This window comes from Brienomyrus brachyistius, chromosome 2 (assembly GCF_023856365.1).
Source record: "Brienomyrus brachyistius isolate T26 chromosome 2, BBRACH_0.4, whole genome shotgun sequence".
Taxonomy (NCBI): domain Eukaryota; kingdom Metazoa; phylum Chordata; class Actinopteri; order Osteoglossiformes; family Mormyridae; genus Brienomyrus; species Brienomyrus brachyistius.
This window is the reverse complement of record NC_064534.1, coordinates 48439172-48460053: the sequence shown is the minus strand read 5'-3', so window position 1 is coordinate 48460053 and position 20882 is coordinate 48439172. Positions and strand designations below refer to the sequence as shown.

Here is a 20882-nt window from a genome sequence, read left to right as displayed (position 1 = left end):
CCAAAGCACAAAACAACCAGAACTCAGCTTCTATGCATTATAATTTTTTCACGAACAAGTGTGGTGTGGATTAACCTTTATGTTCATAAATCCACTACGTCAGATCAAAAGAAGACGACAGGCACTGTAGGGCAGCAGGGACAAGGGGGGGTTTGCTGCGCTGCACCATGGGAAAAGTATTGGGCAATAATCTAAGATGGGTCGCAGGGCTAAAGACACTCAGTGACATCCCACTGATATTCAGACATACCATAGATCCAGTAAAACTTGATCTATGGTAGGGCCCGGATGTACAGGACAGCTTTGTGTAAGGATCTGCGCCCCTGACTGGAAGGTTATGGGTTCAAATCCTGTGGCAGGCAGGGCCCTTCAGAACTACACGCCCAATATATTCCAATGTAGCTGGTATAAATTGTAAATAAAGTATCTATCATCACTCCTGCAGAGCCCCACGTCAGACTGCTTATTCATACGGACTGGGCGAGAATAGATCAGCCAGCTAGAGGTGCAGCAGTCACACGGCTGGAGTGCAACTACATGGATCATGGGTCCAAGAAGAAGACCATGCAGATAAACCTGAGCTCCATCAGCCGCAGTAAAAAGGTAAGACATATGGTCCTCTGCTTAACACCATCAAAGCTGCAAAACCTTCAAGGCAAACGAATTATTTTTAACATTCACGCAAATCACGCAGGGAATTGTGGGTAATAGTAAGTGGGTAACAATACAAATGGAATTAGGGAATTGTACTTGATTCATTCAGAGGAAAAAGTCTTAAACAGAGAAGATTAAGGGGCTGCCAGAGACAGGGTGACAAAATCCCGTGACCTGCCTGTTTCCGTAAGAACTTTCAAGGATTTCATTTAGAGAAGGTTAATGATTAAGGAGATAAAGCTTCTTTGGGGAAAGGGGGGCACCAGTTGCCCAAAAGCCCCCTGGCACCTGGGATCCGCCTACGCTCAAGCAACAGCAAAACAGCAGCCGAGCTCAAAGCCACGTGCGGAACCGGCAGCCCGGGGCCTGGGGCTAGTGTGGCCCCCGGTTTACATAAGCATCCTAAAAAGAGCACCAACGCTGCTGCAGCTAGCTGGTGACATTTGGAGGGGGCTGGAGGCGGGACAGGGGGCATGGCGGGGGTGTGCAGGAGGGAGCTTAAGGAGATAATTTGAGGATGTTTATATATAAACCGAACAGACGCTCTTCAAATCAGTAAACTGTAAATCAGCTCAAATCTAGCTGCAGGTAGCTTAAATAGCCATAAGTTGCACAATGCTCATTAAGTAACACACGTCTGCTGTAATTTTACTGCTACTGCGATAACCGCACTTGGGTGAGCAACTTAGGACAGGTACCAGTGCGAAGCTGCTCGGTCTCCAGCTTTTTTGGGACACGTCAGTAATATAATTATACGTCCATATTAAACATATTGGTTTGCAGTGGGTATTTTAGTCTCCAGATGATGATGTCACATTATTACTACAGGTATGACATCAGAAAAGGGCATTCCCTCAGCATAAGGGTAGATGCTCCAGACCACTGTATCCCATGTGACCCCTGTGAGAACCGCAGCGGTGATTTCCCACTGCCTGCGAGTTGGGGGACCCCCCCCTCCCCTCAGCATGGCTGGCCACATATCCTTTTTGTGTTGGAGGTTAGGGTTTTATACTTTTCTGTGGATTCCATAGGGAACCATCACAGGCTGCTAATGGCACCTAAGTGTGCTTTAGCAATTTGATGATGATCACTTAACAAGCCCATCCCAGGGAATCTCCAAATTCATTTTTGATTTGCATTATGTGGTCTCCTTGACTGACCCGTGGATTGTCTTGTGGTGCAGATTCTACAGCTCTGTTTCTATTATCCTTCCCACTTAAGCACTCACAACTCATCCCAGGACTCTAGAAGGGCTGCAGATTCCCTGCCCGTCTCTCTGTCTTCCTGGACAACTACATCTCACTCGAGCTTCTCGACACGGCATCACATCCCTGCCCAGAGACTCTCCGCCTCCCCACCACGCTCCACTCCCAGGGTACGTACCCACGTCGTGGATGAAGCGCTCAATTTTTGACTGCATGCCCCAGTAGCGGAACTCCACTTTGCACAGCTTGTAGGCACACATGATGGGCTTCTTGTCGGGGTTGTTGTTAAAGTCCTCGATCCAGTCCTCCGGTAGCGGGCCTCTTTTTGTCTTCACCGACTTATAGAGCCGAGGGTCCTCCTCTGCCTTGTACTCATGGGGGGGGATAGGGTCCTTTACGATATCGATGGGGTCTGTGTAAAGGGAGAGTGGATAATAATCAAGGACAACTGACCAAAAATCTCTCCAAAGCAAACCGGAAAGTGCACGTATATCATCTCTCATTGCTTTTGATTCAAATAATTAATTAGTGAAAAGACCCTCCTTCTTCATAAATGCTATGCATCTGCCTGGACCTCTCACTGTCTTCTGACGTCACAAAGTGCAACGATACAGGGCCACCGCATGCAAGCCAGCATCAGCACAGGCCCTCTGGACTTCTGATGTGGTCAGAGTGCATGGCAGCCACTGGCCACTAGATGTCCCCACTGCTGCACTCTGCCATGGGCCCAGGGGAGGTCGTGTAAGACTTAAGGCTCGCTTCCCCTGCAGAGGCACAGTTGTGTGTATCCCACAATGCATCTGAGCTCAGGAACCACTGCGGTAAGACTTTAGCTCCTAAACAGGAGCCTGACTGACAGCTTATCGTCACTATTTAAATACAGTTTCACTATTTAAAACATAAGCATATGTAGTAAAGTAACTTCTAATCTTTTTTAAAATGCAGTAGAGGGTGTGAGTCTTGCGCTCCCCCCTCAATGACTGTTTGCATGTTTTCCCTGGGTACTCACTCTGGTCTCCCCCTGCAGTCCACGAACATTCATGTACACTGGCATCTCAAATTTGCCCAAAGTGTATGATGTTTGTGCTTATATGTGCCCAGTGATGGACAGCATGTACCCCAGCTTAATGCCCTGTGATACCTGGGATAGGCTCCCCCCCCACAACCCTGACAGGAGAGGTAAACAGGAGATGGATGGATGGGTAATAATTTCAAAGTAATTTCGAAAATTGAATTTTAAACATATTCATTTCCACTGCTTCATATATTGTCTGCAACAGGGAACGTCCGTGTTTTGTCATGTTTACAATATAATATCCAATCACTTAAGAGTTTTACCTGCTGGGAGGCAGTGACATCATGCACTCTGCCACCACACGGATGAGAGCAATTAGCCTAAAACATTTTTTTCTGTCAACTCGCTCGAAACTATTAAGGTTAAGCATTCAGCATTAACAATTATTTATAATCATTCTGAGAGGATTATTCAATTATTCCACTTTGGACTAAAAGCAATAAGCATTAAATCATCGGTAGCTTTCGCCAATTACTGCTGGGTAGGCATAGCTTGGGGATCTTTCTGAAAGAGCATCTTTTGACATGACGGAGGGATCGGCTGCTGGACTATGGGTTTATTGGGGGGGGGGGGGGGGGGGGGCTTGAATGGGTAACTAAACTAGAAAAATACATGGGTGTGTAAATGTGGGGAAAAAAGCATGAAGACACAAGACCGCTGTTGGCATAAGGATTTGGTCCAGGTAACAGAGCTGAAAACCCAACACCATAAGTGCCAGGAAAACATTAATATATCTACACCAGCAACAAGGGCAGGCAGAGTGAATTAAGACAGGTAATCAGTCTGACTGTTCTGACCCCGCCCCTTTCGGCAGTCCCTCCCCCTCAGTGGCAGCCAATCAGATCAGTGTTGTTCTCATATTTGCTGTCTTGCAGCAAGTCACCAAGACCGCCCGCCCCTTCCTAACCAGGAAAAAGCAGCAGGCCGGCCTACCCAGAGTTCTCTGCCTCCTCTCGACAGGCGACATGTTGAAAACATCCAGCTGGTTCCCTGTGTCAGGTTTGTAGTATGTCTCAATATCGATGGAGAACTTCTCCACAAAGGGACACGTGTACCTGCAGGGAGGGGAGGGAGAATTAGCATATGTTGTCAGATTGAAAGAGGGTAGTAGGCACTCTGAGTAGGAGAGAGTGATACGTTCTTAAAATAAATATTCCTTTTCAGGGATGCACAGACCATTTTCCTCTAAACGACCATTTAGGAGGTTTTGCAAGATACCATCCAATTTACATCACATACGTCCTTAAAGAAGCGGCCTAATCCATACACTGTACTGATCATGTGATTAAACTGCCATTAAAAGTCGCACAACTGCATCATTTACTGCTAATTTAAGTCCCATAGCCCCAACCAGGGTAAGTGGATGAGGGACTGATGCATGAATGCAAAGTTTAACTTAAAAAGAGTACAAATCCCAAACTAATTCAGCATCCATCCATCTATACCGGCTGGTCTGATATAGGATTGGGAGGCACAGCCCGAAATATACATCCACCTTGTCCTGGCGATGTGCAAACTATGGGGGGGGGCTATATTTAGAGCACATGGCAGTGAGGTTGCAGCAGCCAGAGCAGCTGTCAGCATTTTCTCTTCGACGTGCGTCGTCGGTAATACGTGCCGGGGGGGGGCCAGGATAGTGAGCTCACTGAACAGGACAACAAACTCACGGGGCATTCGGTGGGACAGCACACAGGGAAGAAAGCAAAAAGACACCTACTTTGGCTAAGAGGCAAGACAGTGATTAGCCTCCAATCCCACAGGGGGCTCTCACGCATTCTCACCGAGTGCGGGTGTAAGGGTAGGCATTCCAGGACTCCTCTTCCACCCGCAGTGCAGCTTTGGGCAGGATGGAGCGGAACCAGCTGGGGATGTGCAGACCGATGTGGTAGACTTTGTGGGTGTACTGGCCTGAGCCTCCCGGGCCGTCGATGTATGGCCGGTTCTCCAGGATCTCCACACCGCTGCCCTCGCCGCAGGTCTCCTCGCGGCTCTTCTTCTGCACAGACGAGCAGCAGAGGCCAAAGGTTAACAAGGGACAAGGACTCGCTTTTCTGGTGCATCTGCTTTTCAGGTGTTTAAAGACAGCAGGCCAGCTTTGGGACTCCCATGTGCTGTCAATCACTTCATAGGTTCGTGGAGTTTAAATCAAGCAATGAATGACAGGTACCCTCCCCGTGTGCTTTCTCCACGTATAAAACATTGCTCATATTCCATCTACAGCCAGGCAATCAGTCTAGCTATAGCCATCACAAGATAGTGTCTTATCTGGATTGTTCCCCTGTGCCCACGACTCTCCAATAGCCACTCTGTCCTGAGGATGCTTCTCCAGCAGTGGGAGCTATGGAGCCCAAAGTCAAGAAAACAACTGGCTTGGCATCCAAGCCTGTGTATCGGCGGGCAAATGTCTGGGACAGCTGGGTCCGACATGGAAAACGCTGAACCTGACAGAATCTGAGGGGGAATAATTCTCTCAAGTCTTCAGCTATTTTCCCACTTGCGTCAAAGCTGAGAGCCCGTCGCTGTAACTGCTGACTTAAACATGACTTTAAGACGCATCTTCATTTACACTCGCAGCCTTTAGTTGGGTGGCGACAGCTGAACGAGACAGAGATATAACACAATGTCCAAAAAAGCTCTACGACTGGTGCCATCTGTCAGTGGCGCTTAGCGAGGAGTCAACCAAAAATAAAAACAACAAGAGGGACCAGGAAAATCGCAATCGCATCCGAACATAACCTCCAAGTACTGAACAAGAACGGAGAAGCACACCCATGCAGCGGGAAGCAGGTGATACTGGCAACTGGAGGGCGCTGTTATTGAAGAAGCCAAGACTGTCTGACTGATTAAGCTTTTAATTGACCTGCTTAGGCTGTTTTCTCATGCCTTTTCTTCCTGGAACATAAGCTGAGCCTGGCAATATCTCTATGTGCTGAGTAGGCAATAAAGGGGCAGAGACAAATACACAGCAGCAGAGAAGCGGCCATCTCCCCCCGATTCCTGAAATCTCTCTGCCCCCCCCCCCCCCCCCCCCCCCCCCATCAGGCCCCAGGTCTGACCGGTTTATTGCCCAATCGTTAGGCAGCAGCCTACAGAACTTATTATTTTTATGGCTCAGCTATTTTAATACACTGTTGCTACGGCGATCAGAGGGTTCGAACCCCGTCTACCATCCGGCTCGCAGCTGCTACACGCAGGTATTCCAGCGAAGCTTCATAGTCGGCATCGGCACGGTTTTATGGGGGAGGAGGGGGCAGGGCGGATAAATCTCCTCATTCTTCCCCAAAACCTTCCTCCTGCAGTCACGAATCATTGACGATATGTGCACGTCATCTAACCCCTAGTCAGACATGGTGTGTCATCAGGACTGACATGGTCACCAGACTGTAGTGTTCACAGAGGTTAATGATTCGAAAGGCTGAGGTTTTTTTTTCCAGGGAGAGAGAATCTTCTGGACAAAGTCCAGGAGATAAACAGAAAGGCTGGCAGCAGGCGAGTCACGAGTACAGAGGCTTAAAAAAGCACCGAAATCCTCTCATGGGCCGCGGGCCTGAAGCTGCAGCACACAGCCACCATGATGTGTCACAAAAGCAGCACCTTGGTGTCAGCCGTGCCCACATATACATTATTTTCCCCATAAATGGAGCGGCGTTAATGCAGTTTGCCAAAACAGCATTATTTTTCCGCAAGGCCACTCTCCCTGGGGTCTCTGAAAGTGATTTCGTTCGGTTCTGGTCCAACGGTGGTTTACACCGATCAGCCGTGTTTGGTCCACCAGGCTTTCCATCTGCTGCAAATTACCGTCAGGCCTGCTGTGTAGGAAGCTCCCTGGAGAAGGGCCCAGTGCCCCCCTGGCCCATCAGCACATGGTGTGGATTCACTGGGCAGCTGTTGGCAGCCCGCAGCAAGCCCCCCACCCCACCCCAAAAGCCCCCGCTCTGGGAATTGTCAGTACTAACAGGTCAGAAGGACGAGTGTCACAGTCATGGTGCCAGAAGCTTGGGGAGAGACAATAACCCAGAGCAAAGAGTCATTAACGCATTTCCTGTCCTGCTCCCCCATGGTGAAAACATCCCTGCGGGTCTCGCCATAGGGGTGGGGCTTGGGGGGGGGCACCCGGCTTCCCTGCTCTAAATACTTCAATCCATCCGCCTGCTTGCATTTTGAAGTACAGATGGTGGCACAGATCCCTCTAGCACTAGCTTTGAGATACCCAGAGGAAGGAACCATATGTGGCCTGATGAGGGGGAGATCGCAGCTAACTTAGCAGCTTCTACACTAACGTGAGTCCATGCTAACGTGAGTCCATGCTAACGTGAGTCCATGCTAACGTGCTAATGCGGCGCTTAACATGCCAGTGATTCCATTCCAGGGTGAAGTCTGACGCTCCCTATAATTTTACTGCATGTAAGACATTTTCCACCTTTGTCTCTAAAACAATGTGCACAGATTAACATATTCATAGTGAAATATCTACCTAAGTTTAGTGCATTACTGTAGCCAAAAGTGAACATATGACATCTTGGCTACAAGTCTGCGTCTTTGCTGCCTGCTGCCCTAATACGAGAGGAATCTAAGCCTACCGTACCTGAGAGTCCGGATTTACTATAATCCTCTCGCCAGCCACCTGCCATACGAATAACACCTATTAACAGTGATGTGCACACCAGATTGCAACACGAAATATACACTAATACCCTCTTCCTGATTAATGCAATAACCTGCCCACCTATAAAAGAGAGGGTCAGATAGGGGGTTTTCTTGGGTTTCACTAGTTGCCAAGCCTCAATTTTTGGCACACGATTGGTCTGAGATCCCGAGCATGCATCTCAATGATGTGATAATGCCATTACCAGCTGTAACATTACCACTGTGTATGGACAGACTACTGTGGCTGAGAAATAGCTTGCCCTTTCCAATCCTCTGGGAATCCCTGCAGCTCCCCCTGCTGGTCTCCTCCAGGTGCTTTAGAGCCATGTAGAAATGCCCTTTCTCTAATATTCCTATAGGATAGGGTTAGGGTTAGCCCTTTCTTCTATATTCCCATTTATTTGGGGTCCAAGCAGCGTGAGCTGCTGGATCCCTAATGTTTTTGTACTGATTATTATTACTGTATCTATATTGTACAGCCCAGGGTAACACAACCCTTCCTCCTGTATTTCCATTCCTCTTCGACGTTTGATCCCTAAAACGCCCCTTTTTTTAATGAAAATAGGATACTTCACTAGCTAAATTCCTAGCACTTCTTAGTCAGATTGAGTTTGATATGTATTTTTCCACACTTGACCTGGAAAGAAAAAAAAATGAGCAAACAGACACTGCAGCCATGCATGACGTTGGAAAGGTCAGCTCCCACAGGCCTCCTCACAAACTCACAAATAATCACAACCGGCAGCGCCAGGCAACAGCATCAGTCTACTTTAGGTCCCAGCCAGAGGCTTTCCACTCCAAAGAGTCCTCTGCTTAAACCTCTGTTTACTAAACCCCCACGCCAAATACCTCCAATCCATAGGGCCCTCCAGCTCATGGAACCCAAATCTAGAGCCCCCCAGCTCATGGAACCCCAATCCACAGGGCTCTACAGCTCATAGAACCCTAATCCACAGAGCCCCTCGGCTCATAGAACCCCAATCCACAGGGCCCTCCAGCTCATAGAACCCCAATCCACAGGGCCCTCCAGCTCATAGAACCCCAATCCACAGGGCCCTCCAGCTCATAGAACCCCAATCCACAGGGCTCTACAGCTCATAGAACCCCAACCCACAGAGCCCTCCAGCTCATAGAACCCCAATCCACAGGGCCCTACAGCTCATAGAACCCCAATCCACAGGGCCCTACAGCTCATAGAACCCCAATCCACAGGGCCCTACAGCTCATAGAACCCCAATCCACAGGGCCCTACAGCTCATAGAACCCCAATCCACAGGGCCCTACAGCTCATAGAACCCCAATCCACAGAGCCCCACAGCTCATAGAACCCCAATCCACAGAGCCCCACAGCTCATAGAACCCCAATCCACAGAGCCCCTCGGCTCATGGAACCTCAATCCACAGGGCTCTACAGCTCATAGAACCCCAATCCACAGAGCCCCTTGGCTCATGGAACCCCAATCCACAGGGCTCTACAGCTCATAGAACCCCAATCCACAGAGCCCTCCAGCTCATGGAGCCCCAATCCAGAGCCCCTCAGCTCATAGAACCCCGATCCACAGAGCCCCTCAGCTCATGGAACCCCAATACACAAAACCTACCTGCTCACAGAACCCCCCCAGCTCATAGAACCATAATCCACAGATCCCTCCAGCTCATAGAACCCCAATCCATAGTGCCCCCAGCTCATGAAACCAAAATCCAAAGAGCCCCCAGTTAAAGGAGACCCCCAACATTCCCAAAGATCACCAAACTCAGCCAACTAGAACCCCATTCCACCCAACTCAAGGTGCATGCTGCTGCCTGAGGCTGTGACTAAGCAGAGCAGGAGCTGCCCGGCCCACCTGCCCTAGCGGCCAGTGACAGGTCATTCATTAGCGGCGTGCAGAGACAGCACCCTGGCCCTGCGGGCCCAGCAGCACACGACACTTCATTAACGGTGATGACAGGTACCATCACCCCCAGGCCGGCTGGCCAGCATCAATCCTTCCCGCCATGCTGCAGGATCTATGCCTGGCGTTAGGGATAAATGAAAAGAAGATGAAATTAAAATGGGTATCTCCACCCCTCCTCTCCTTCTGTCCTGGAATCAGACACTGGGTGGGTAGATGGTTCACAAGAGCAGATCTTATACTGATACCCCCGCCATCCCACAACCATGGCCCCCAGCCCCATCCTGAAGAAAACCTCAGTCTGTGTGTGCTCCATTAGAGAATCTCTGCCACCAGACTCTCAGCATTCAGAGAAAGCCTTGCATTAAGTACTGGCAAATTGTCTTAACTACACCTCACACTTAAAGGTAAAGCAAAAAAAAATGAAAATCATATTGCCAGTATCTCTAAACCTTGAAATGTATAAAACAAACCACAACCTTCAGAAAGCAAACCACGCATAAACTATAACTTTCTTTGTTTAATGACAGTGATCATTTAAATATTCAGGGCACCGTGTATGAGATACAGGCCTTTGAGCTTGAGGACAATTCTGTTCAACATGGAGTCAAAGGAGGTCTCAAGTAGACTTGTGCCTTAACTGAATAGCCAACACTGCTTGTGCTGTCTCAGCGAATCTCTTAATCCTGAAAATAAGTCACCAATTAAGCAATTAGCCAGGTGGGCTGATTATAAAAGGCGAAGGGAAAAAAAAAAGTACCATTCGGGGGAGAGCAGATACAAAATGTCGCGGATCATAAAGAATCCTGATGACAGCGTAGAGAAGGTAGCAGCTCAAGGGCCACTGGCCAATTGGGCATGAGAAACACAAGAGCCCGCCCTCATGTTTCCCTGGATATGGAACACTTTGTGCTATTTATATTTCTCCTACCGTCTCCACAGAGGACCAATCAGGAGAAAGAGAGAGACACAGGATCTGACAGCAACATCTGTCCTGATATCCACCGCAGCTCCATCTTACGAGCAACTCTGCTCCTCTGTCTCTCAAACACAAACGAACCCGACCCCTCACCAGCCACACACAGCACACAGACTGTCACCACGGTATCCTGAGAGGGAACAAGGGCAGGCCCCTCATGGGTGTCTCTGTTGGGGGCCAGTGTCAGGTGATGATTGAAGGGTGGGGGAGGAATCCCAAGGTCTCCAACTTTCCAGTGCTAGGCTGATGCTTGAATTAAGGGAATGGTTTCAATCCATTCTCCTGTCTTTCTTTACTTTACAGTCAACCTGTTCAGTAGCATACCTGGTTTATCTGGAAAGCATTTCTAATGAACCTTTGAGGTAAGAACGCAAGAAAACTGTGAAGCTCACGTTGACTCTGAACCTGACGACCTGCAGTTCAAGCTGTCAAAGCAGCTGAATTACTTCAATTAAAAAGTCGAGGGCTTCAGTTGGTAAAACTACTTCATAAGAAATATTGTATCTCCATATCCATCTCCATCCTGAATATTGTTTATCCAATATAGAATCAGTCAGTGTGGAGCTTATCTCAGGAAGCACAGGGCACAAGGCTTGGGACACCCTCTGTTGAGTTCCCTTTTGCCTAATGTACAGTGTCTAAGGTCTAAATTTCACAATATCAAGTCACTGAGAGAAAAAACAACATGCAGTAACTCAATCAGTCACGGGTTCTTCAGATTTTACCCCTAACTTCCCTCACTGTATGCTGAAACATAATCGTTATTATAGGGCTTCGAAGCTCAGGCTAACACATAAGCAAACTGAGTGCTAGATAAACAGCATATACAGCTGGGGGGGGTGGGGTGGAAAAAAGGGCACTGACTATCACCGTCTCTAAAGGCAGTAGTCTGTGCATGAAATGTGGCCTTAAGGTTAAAGTTGTGTCAAATGAGATGGTACATCCACAAAGGTTGACAAGGGCCTTGTTTGTGCTTTGCACAGACCATCAAGCACTTCCAGTGTTAACCTTGCTAACTTATGGAACTGCCTACATCTCCCTTGACAAGGGTCAGCGTTTACCACAGAGCTGCCTGTGAGAAGATGGCGCAAGTCACTGGCTCAGAGACAGACCCAGAAAAAGGCCGTAATCCACAACTTGACGCCCAGTTATGTAGCTTAATCTGCTGCAATGAAGTAGACTTTAAAACCTTTATGTGCCATTCAGTCCACACCAAACACGAGGTGCGATGGCTGTCGCTCCAAAACAGAATTCCAGGAAGCAGTTGGTTCTGCGCTCCACTCAGTTCCTGCCAGAGGATGCAGGGTGCACTGGACGGTGCCGGCTCCTCACCTGGATCATGTAGAGCTGCGCGATGCGGTACTCCTCCACACTCATGGGCATGGGGATGCGGTACTCTTTGATCAGCATGGTGAACCAGGGTGGGGGGTGGGGATGGGGGAGGGGATCTGGTTGGTTTCTAGCTGAGTTTTGTCAAAGAACCGCTGTGGAACTCATTGATGAAACCTGCAAGAGGAGGAGAAAACGTGGTCATATACTGGACATGATTAACAGGCCACTGTTGAAGTATTCAAAGGTATTTTCTCCAGCTGCTACCGCATGTAAAAAGCACTTGCATTACTCTTCACAAGTTTAAATCCCTGCCAAGATGCCTCTGCTTACAATCACCTGTTTTTTTTTTTTTTGAAAACCCGTGTTTTCAAGAGTGTATCCTCTTGGAGAAGACAAAGTAGAATGAACAATATGTTCCCTGGGACACCATTGCCACGGTTCCTCCCACCAACTGCATAAAGAGCCCATGCTGGACAGTGCCAGCTTTATGTGTTTCCGCGCTGGGGTGTTGGTTTGCACTCATCTTCTGCTCCCTCCAATCTTCAAATTGCGAAGTGTTAACTGGCACGAATGCCCATATGAGCTGTGGTGCAAAGGCAGACAAGCTTGCTTTACTCTAAGATGGATCATTTCAGGGGGTTGTTACACAACTCAGTTTGAAATTGACTCGGACTTGGAAGGGTTACATGGTTTATCCTTGAAATCCCCTACTTTACCGAGGGGAATCACATGAGATGCAAAGCTCTTCCTCACTGGTTTCCTGTCAGCCATCACCATGTGACATTGTTATAGAAGCCCAACAATTGTTGACACCCCCTCCCAAGGCTTATAACCTACAATCTTCTGCTAATCAGCTAATATTCCTGCTGCTCAATTCCCAGAACAAGGGCTGCCTGGTACACAGGCTTAGTGAAGGCCAGTGGCAATGCGACTAGTGACATGCTTACTCTGTGACTTCCCCCAGTAGTATGACTGCCAGGAGCATAGACAGGTAATCCCTGTCCTCTAGGGGGAGCCATTCTTAATTTTACTATTGCAATGAACTATTTAAAGTTGTCATTTGGAAAAATTAAATAATGGCACTCTTAACATCAGTTAAACTGCTGGCGTATGACAATAACATCTTTAAACGGGCCGACGGGACTGCCCACTTTCCCATTGTAGCCTCCACATGTGGTCTGCGTCCCCATCAGTGAGGAGGACGCAGTCAAGGAGGACATGGGTGCTTTGTGCCCTGCTAAAAATATACCAAACCCCCAGGTGACACTCAAAAATAAAAGTGGGTTAGGGCTTGAGAATGAGACGGAAGCAGGGAGAGAAGCCGGCAAGGGCAAGTAAACCTGGATACCACTGGGGCAGGGAAGCCACTAGGCCGCATCCCTCTTTAAAAGGCACCACTTCCAGTGGTTTGTGACCAAGAGGACAAAACCCACAGGGCAGGAACTTGAGGCAACTATCCTTTTACAGCAATGATGTTCAAACTGGTCCTTGTGGAACCCCCCAGACAATCCATGTTTTTGCTTTACTAGGAGCTGGAAGGGAGCAAAAATGTGGACTGTCTGGAAAGGAGCTGAGAGGCAGCAAAAATAGGGAGGGTCTGGGAGTCCCCGAGGACCGGGTTGAGAAACACTGTTTTAGAGAGAGTGTTAAGGCAGAACATGATGGACTGTCCTCCTCCTGTTGTGAAAAATAATAAGGCCACTGCTGGGCAGCTACACACTCATCACAAAGGAAAAATCAATGTGAAACACAGGGGTCGAAGATTAAAGAGCCCACACAAAAAAGCAGAAAGAAATTTTTCAGGATTTTCTAAACAGTATATCCTAAAATAAATAAAAATGCACACAGAATTTCCCAGTTCTCTTAACTTACCAATACATGCCCTGCTCACTTGCTACCTCAAATTCACAAAAATTATCTTTATGATAATATAATGCAAAACATTAGGGAAAAACAAGAATTCTGCAGTACAGACATGTATGCTATCAATAAATAAGTATCAATAAATAAAGCAGTGGCTTCGAGGGCTGAAAAGCTTCAAAAAGTTGAAATGCACTGGTGATTCATCATTTCACATTGCTATAACATCCCAGTTACAGCATGTTACACTTGTTTTCAGATCAAATCCTGTTACCATTTTTTCCTTCAGGTTAACATTAAAAATAATTAGTGCACCCCATATATCTGACAATATCAAAAGCAAGGAGTACAGTTGGTCAGGAATATGGTTAAGCATATGTGCTCTCCTGCAGCCTGCTCTGCAAAGGGTAGCATATTCAGCATATGGCTGACTCTCCCCCAGCCTTTGCCCAATGTCTACATTTGAATGCTTTTATAAAGTTGGTGAGAAAAATAAAAGCCACTGCTATTCCAGCTGCTTGTTTCCGGCATATATCGACACATTCTGGAACACTCGAGAAGATTCTGCCAGCTTCCAGTATCAGAGGTGAAGGAAGTTTTCAAATTGATGTTCTGCTGTGGCATTGCTGTGTCTGAAGAGTAACCTGATCTCTTCTACTGTATTGTAAGAATGGCAAGTTTTAGACAAGCGCATCCAATAAAATCTGTTGGACTCTGAACATCAGGTAGGAAAGACCTACCAAGCAAGTCTAAAGGGTCAAATGGCGTTCACCTCCAAAACAGACGTCCAATCATGACTCTCCAAAACATTACTTCCTCCAGCATATTGCTTGTTTCCCGACTAGCCCTGCTTTTACCCAACAAACAGGTCCTCTAATATAATTCTGCTACTATAACAGAATAGTGGAGATCTTGAGAAGATTTGTTAGAGTCAATTTTGTCTGAGATTCGCAATTCAATTTTGTCTATGAAGTCCATAAAAATCCTTTGTTAGGCGGGTTAAGTTACTGTGCTGCTCTGAGCAAGAAAAGCACTTAGAGCTGAGTTGAGGAGTCTATAGCTATCCAAGGCTCTCAGTGACAGGTATGAGTAGCAGCTAGAACTCAGAAGCATGAGGGGAGGATTCATTTATAACCTCCGCAAAAGTTAATTGCATTCACTGTATATCAGAATCTTGCATATCATAAATGGAACCATCAACGGAAAACTAGCCTCCTGATTACCAACACTACTCTTCCTGTTGAGTGATGTCAAGTGACATTTTCACAGGAAGCCAAGACAAATTTTGTAGCTTTCTTGTATTTAGCCAATGAAAACCTGGCCTATCTTCTGCAGATTTTCATTCGTCCAGTATTGTGTCAATCTATCACTCTTCAACAACCACTCACTCAGTATGGAGTCACACTAAGCCTGGATCACAGGGTACAAGGCAGGGGATACGCTGAATGGGACCCTAATTCCTGGTGTTTAAAGTTGAAAATAGCCCTATACCAGGTCATTTGTTTTTTATATTTTCTAGTCCTCTGTTTCTCATGACTCCTTTGTACTATTAAAGGCAAAGAACGGGGTAAACCTTTCCTAAGTTGTTCCCTGAGAAATGTATAAAACCACCCACCAGCCATGGTAAATGATCAATATGCCACTGTTTTTATTCTATTATACGAGTCCCAGCCAAAATAACCATGAGGAACACCATATGAAACCTCCAAACTTCATGCACTTCCCCTTTAACAAGACCAATGTGAAGTGCTTATCATCTGTTGAAAAATCTGTTGATGCAACCTCATAACAGAGTTTCATACACTAAAATGACACTAATTCCTGACAGCTTTTTGAGTCAACGGGTCAGCATTTCTCAGCTAGAGCTGGATGCAGACTTTGTGTACATCCTTATTTTGAGCATTCTCACACAGTGTGCTTCAGTAACTCAAGCCACCCACTTATTTCAGAGAGAGATGCAAGTTGCCTGCTGTAATGAACAGCATTTGGCAAAAGCCTAGCATAATGGCCTACCGTACCAGGCTGACTGACTGTCTGCTACCTGCAAGCAGAAATCATTAATATATGCGGAATACATTTGCCGGCTATGACAGTAGATACCGGCAGTCATAACCGTGTTTCAATGGTTAGCATGCACTTAGCAGAAGCATGAGCAACCTGACCAATCGGGCATGCCTTTGTGAAAACTTAATTTGGTCGACCAAGCTGTCAGGAACAATACAGATGTTCTTCTATAGGCTAGTGCTAATGTTCTCAGACATTTGGAATATGATACAGAAATATCGAACCTTGGAGTACTGGGCAGAAATCAAACCTGCATGGTTACAATCTGTGCGACTACCAGACAGGAGGTCCGATGAAGACGCAGGTTTAAGACTCCAGTGGAAGTCTCTCCTTAAATCAAAGAAGTAACCTTAGTTCTACTACTTCGGCAGGATTTTGTTTCCAGAACGGGACACTAAAGTTACAGATTGACTGCTATTTTCTTGAGATTTTCAAGAACTGATTTAACTGATTTAATGCCTTTGCAAAAACATTTCTGATTTATTAAAAATGTGAGCTTACACTGTAGCTTCTGTGTCAGGAGGGCTGTACAAATCATCAGATTAAGGTCTGGGAATTCTCCATTTTTCCAACGGCTGCTTCTGCCTCAGAAGGACCGGGGCACAAAACCCATAAAATCTATTGGGTCAAAGCCCAACATGGCTGCCCTCCACACTCCACAGGACATGGCCAAGGTAGAGAAGAGCAGGGTCAACTGAAGAAGGATATTGCCTTCTGCAGAACATCAACTTTTCTGTTTCACTATAATTTTGCTGGGGAATGTGGCAAAGTGAGTCAATAAAAACAAACAACCACGGCAATCAATCAAGCCACACTTCCTCAGCCTAGGACAACTTCGTTTTGCCTATTGATATGAAAATCTAACTGAATCCACATCCATGTTAATTAGACACACATTTATGTGCATTGGCAACAAGGGAGTGCAAAGGGGCCATGGAAAAGAGAAAGATATTTTCAACTACAACAACAAGCGAATAGTGCAAGGTCACTGAGAACAAATCATTTAGGGGGTTATCAGTAGCTCCTGTGCACAGAGATGCCCTTGCAGACGGTAATTAGCAAGAAGCCATTTGGTCACCCAGGGGGTCCTCATACTCCGCACAGCATATGTCTGCGTGAGCAGCAACTTCTCTGCCAGTAGCTGCGGCCTCGCGTCTGTCTCGGCTTCCTGCCCTCGTCTTCAAAACCCCCCAGGTTCAGACACAGGCACACAGAGGTCGACAATCACATTTAAGAACCTTTCAAAAAACCCATTTCTTTAATCAGTATCTTTTAACAAAACTGTATTGGTAAATTTGGTCAGACAAAAAACAACCATCAACATCAACATGCAGACATGCTGGATTTTTACCTGTCACAGTGGAAAGCTGGCGAGCTCAAACAGCGATATCCTTTCTCTGGGGCTAATTTGGGGCACATCTGATAGACAAACCCCAGCACTGCGTTTATTTACAGAAGAAAAATTTTCATGACGAACATGGAGAGTAAGTTTGACGTGGGATAAGAGATGTCTATAAATATAAAGCAGTTGCAATAATTGAGAAATGACACACATGATCATTGCTAAAGGCCAACATGTTCAAAAGAAAGATTTTTTTAGTCAGTATGCCGGTTAATCTTAGCCAACTGCTCTACGTCCTTACAGCCCCCTTCTTAGTCTGCTAAGCAAAGGGCCTGCTGATAGACAGCCTGCAGGGCTCCCTGACCAAAATAAAGTCTCCCTAAAAATATCATTGTTCCCATAATCGTAATTTTCCGACTTGTCAAATCCCTATGGCTATACTGGAACGCTGGGTACTCTCGAGTGCTGAAGGGTGCGAACTCTGAGGCACGCACCCTTTGTGGAGTTAGAGCTGAACACCGTCAGACTCCATCTGATATTCACAGCCAGTAATGCACATAAAAAAAAAAACAAAAACATGAACGCTTCTTGAAATAACAATTCAGTTTATAACATTTCATAAGGGAAAACACGTCAGATCGGATTAGCGGTTGAATAATCAGGAAGGCTGATGAAGAAAGAGAAGGATTAATGTAAAGAGAAGTGTTTATGATCTGAAGGATGGAGTGATAGATTTCAAGGCAATTATGAATGGAAAGGTTAAACTTATTAGAATGAAAATCCGACTCTCCTTATTCAGCTATGCCGAGGCAGAGTTTGCTACATGCAATTGACATACTGTGATTCTCGAACATATTTTTTCCAAATACCAATCCCTCATATGTAAAAGAAGGTGGTAAAACCAGCTGATTCAAAAATCCTAGACAGTCTTAACTACGCCCCCAAACGTAACAAACACCTGCCCACACTAAAGCCCAATGGACCTGCAGAACCTGCAACACCTATTTTCTCACTTGAGGGGCACAGTTTCAACAAGCGCACCTGGCGAGGAAAAAATAAAAAAATAAAATATGATATATATATATATAGGCAACCATTCATGTAAGGTTATTAATTAATAGTATGCTAAGAAGGCCTATTCAGTCCTATTCCCAAAAGCCCCTGTTAGCAACTTACATATTTGGAACTGTTCAATTTGAAGGTTAGTAACTATGCCTCTGGGAAACATACCTCAGGTTAGCAGGAGAGTAGCAAACAACAGTATGAAGTCTGTGGTACTGACATCAACAAGAGGCTCCTGCGCGGCCTGCAGCCTGCTTTTGGTTAGCAAATCAAATATCTAACCCATACTATCAAAACAAATTAAGCTGAAGTAAAAATTCATTACAAACTTGCTGTTTGGAGTTCTTGGTAAAAATTGCGTGGCGATGTTAGCATCATAAAATCATTTGTTGACTGAGATGCAAAATAATTACAGTGTTCTTGTTACAATGCTAAAAACACAAGTTATGACTATGCCGACGCTGTGCCTAGACTGAAGTGGGAATATTACAGTTACATGTGGCAAAGTAGACAGAGTTCACTGAAAAATAACAATAAACAGTATAGTAAATACATAAACCAGTAATACGGCTGTTCATTATCAAGTCTTACGTACTGTACATGACTGTACATGACTGACAATGCAGCAAGTTTATTTACAGCACTATCACCACAAACCCATGAGTAGTGCATTGTGATACAACGGCCCTCTGCGACAGGAATTGTTCAGATCCGTTATAATCTAATGAGACCACTGTTACATATGTGGTCCCTCGTTGACTGATACGTCGTTATAAGACGCACGCCTGTAGCGATGATGATTTTGTGTGAGCCACTGTAGTGTCTCACTGAAAACCAGCCAATCAGAGCAGAGCTCATCAACATATTCATAAGTCGCCAAAAAAGGGAAAACGGCCTATTCCATTCTAGGGCCAAATAACAGGGTTGTAAATGGGTCTATAAAACTGCTTTTGGGAATTTTTTGACCAAACTAAGTTAACATACCATCTATGTAGACAACAGAGAACAATTTCTATGGTATGTTTAAATCTGGCTGCGAGACCCCCTCCCCTCGCCCCCAATCAGTAAGTTTTACCACCGCTGTCGCACACTGGTTATTGGACTGTTGATGTTGTATCATTTTTAAATTCTCTCTCGTTTCTCTTTCGGCACCAACACAAAAAGCTCATTGGCCCTGTCAGCCCAAGGCTCTCTACCCCTGGCTAAAACAACAACCTGCTGACTCATGAAGGTCCCTCACCTTCAGCATTAAGCATTTTGCATAAGATGCCCCTTGCACACACACACCTTTATATTGTCCGGCCTATGCAGTTTTGGGGACCACAGCAGCCAAAGTGTGACCAACTCCCTTCCCTTTCTGTGGAAGGTGAACCAAGTGATGGCTGAAGCAGCAGTCTGAACCCAAGGTCATCAGAACCCTTTGGAAGAGAATCTTTACTAACTGCAAACACATACATGCATGGCCACATATCTTCTGCATTGACCTATGAGGTGCCAGGAAGTTTCTGATTGACACATTGCCAATCCAATCACAGCAGGAGGCAGCAGTAACAGGGTCAGGAATGAGACAAGCACGTCACTCTGCCGTCCGTTTCCTGACAGGAAGGGAAGCCATGCCAAACCGCTGACTTAGGTATATAAATGGAGACAATTAGCAGGAAGTAGTGAGAAAAGGGTGAAAAAAACAGCCTGGCATGCAAAAAGTCTTTATTGTGACTGGGAGTGGGAGGAGCTGGAGGTGGAGTCACCCAGAAGCACAGAGGGACTGCACCTTACTTAATGCCAGGATGCCCACGCTCCTCTGAGGGCTGAAATACTTACAGGGCAAGAAGATAAACTTATGGTTCAGACCAACCACAACAAGTCCCTCTGTTCTAGGCGAAGCGAACAGGGCTCACGACTGCAGTGGCGAGTGTCGGATGACGGGATTTACAGTTTTTTTAGCTGTAATTTGTTTGGAGTACAGGAATAGTGCTTATAAAAACAGAAGCTGCCAGGCGGCTGCAGGTCTAGCGCAGGGTGTGCCACCCGCACGCATATTGCCATGGTAACTGTACGTGCCCCGATTATACGCAAGCGTAAGCTCTCCTGGCGGTGCAGGGGAGGTCCAGGCCCCCGCATGACCCGTCCACACATAGACATCTGGAGATGTGCATGGAGATGGGGGAGGCATACCGCGAGGAATTGCAGGAGTCAGGGGTCACGCCATTGGAGGAGCTAACAGCATGAGCACCCAGCTAGAAGCACAAACACAATCTGGTCCGGATCAGTACTGCTGCCGTTTTAAAACACCAACATGCTGCCACAGCTACTGGGTATTTGACTTGGCTTTTAATGAAGCAACATTTCATCATGGAGCACTTCAGAGTTTTTAAGAACAGTGATTCCGGGTCAGGGCATGCCATAACATCATTACCTCTCCGGGAATTCCAGAAAAAGAAAAAGCTAATGACAAAAGCTAAAAGTACATGTTTGCTTAAAAGTGTTTCTCCAGGGACAATTGCATACATATTCTAGCTATTACCTCAATTTCCATGGCTCCTAACGTATACTGGTGCTCATTTTCGATACTAATTTCTGATAAAAACAAGGTAAAACTGCATGTGTGCAGATGAGCAATGTTCCATCCATCCATCGTCCATCTGCTTATCTATTACCAGGTAATAGAACTTTTTTCATGCAGCACAGGGCAGAAGGCAGGGGATGGGATGGTACTTCATCGCAGAGCAAGTAATGACTCAGCAGAAATGATTTTTAACAATCTGATAAA

The 20882-nt window shown here is 46.3% G+C and overlaps 1 protein-coding gene and 1 long non-coding RNA gene across 7 annotated transcripts in view; one reads left to right on the top strand and one right to left on the bottom strand.

Annotated features, from left to right (window-relative positions):
- The window catches only part of LOC125727901 (membrane-associated phosphatidylinositol transfer protein 2), a 73436-nt gene that overhangs the window by 26425 nt on the left and 26129 nt on the right, over positions 1–20882 (bottom strand). For all 6 annotated transcript variants that reach the window (XM_049004928.1, XM_049004901.1, XM_049004887.1 and 3 more), the window contains exons 3-6: positions 11785–11958; positions 4716–4930; positions 3868–3989; positions 2038–2271 (exon numbers count right to left, since the gene is read on the bottom strand). In XM_049004928.1, the coding sequence (XP_048860885.1) occupies positions 2038–2271; positions 3868–3989; positions 4716–4930; positions 11785–11862 (649 nt within the window). In that variant the 5' untranslated portion in view covers positions 11863–11958. The remainder of the gene's footprint in view (positions 1–2037; positions 2272–3867; positions 3990–4715; positions 4931–11784; positions 11959–20882) is intronic.
- Positions 45–3895, top strand: LOC125728002 (uncharacterized). The gene is made up of 3 exons (XR_007388893.1): positions 45–603; positions 1876–2029; positions 3810–3895. It is a non-coding gene; the product is annotated as an uncharacterized LOC125728002 (long non-coding RNA).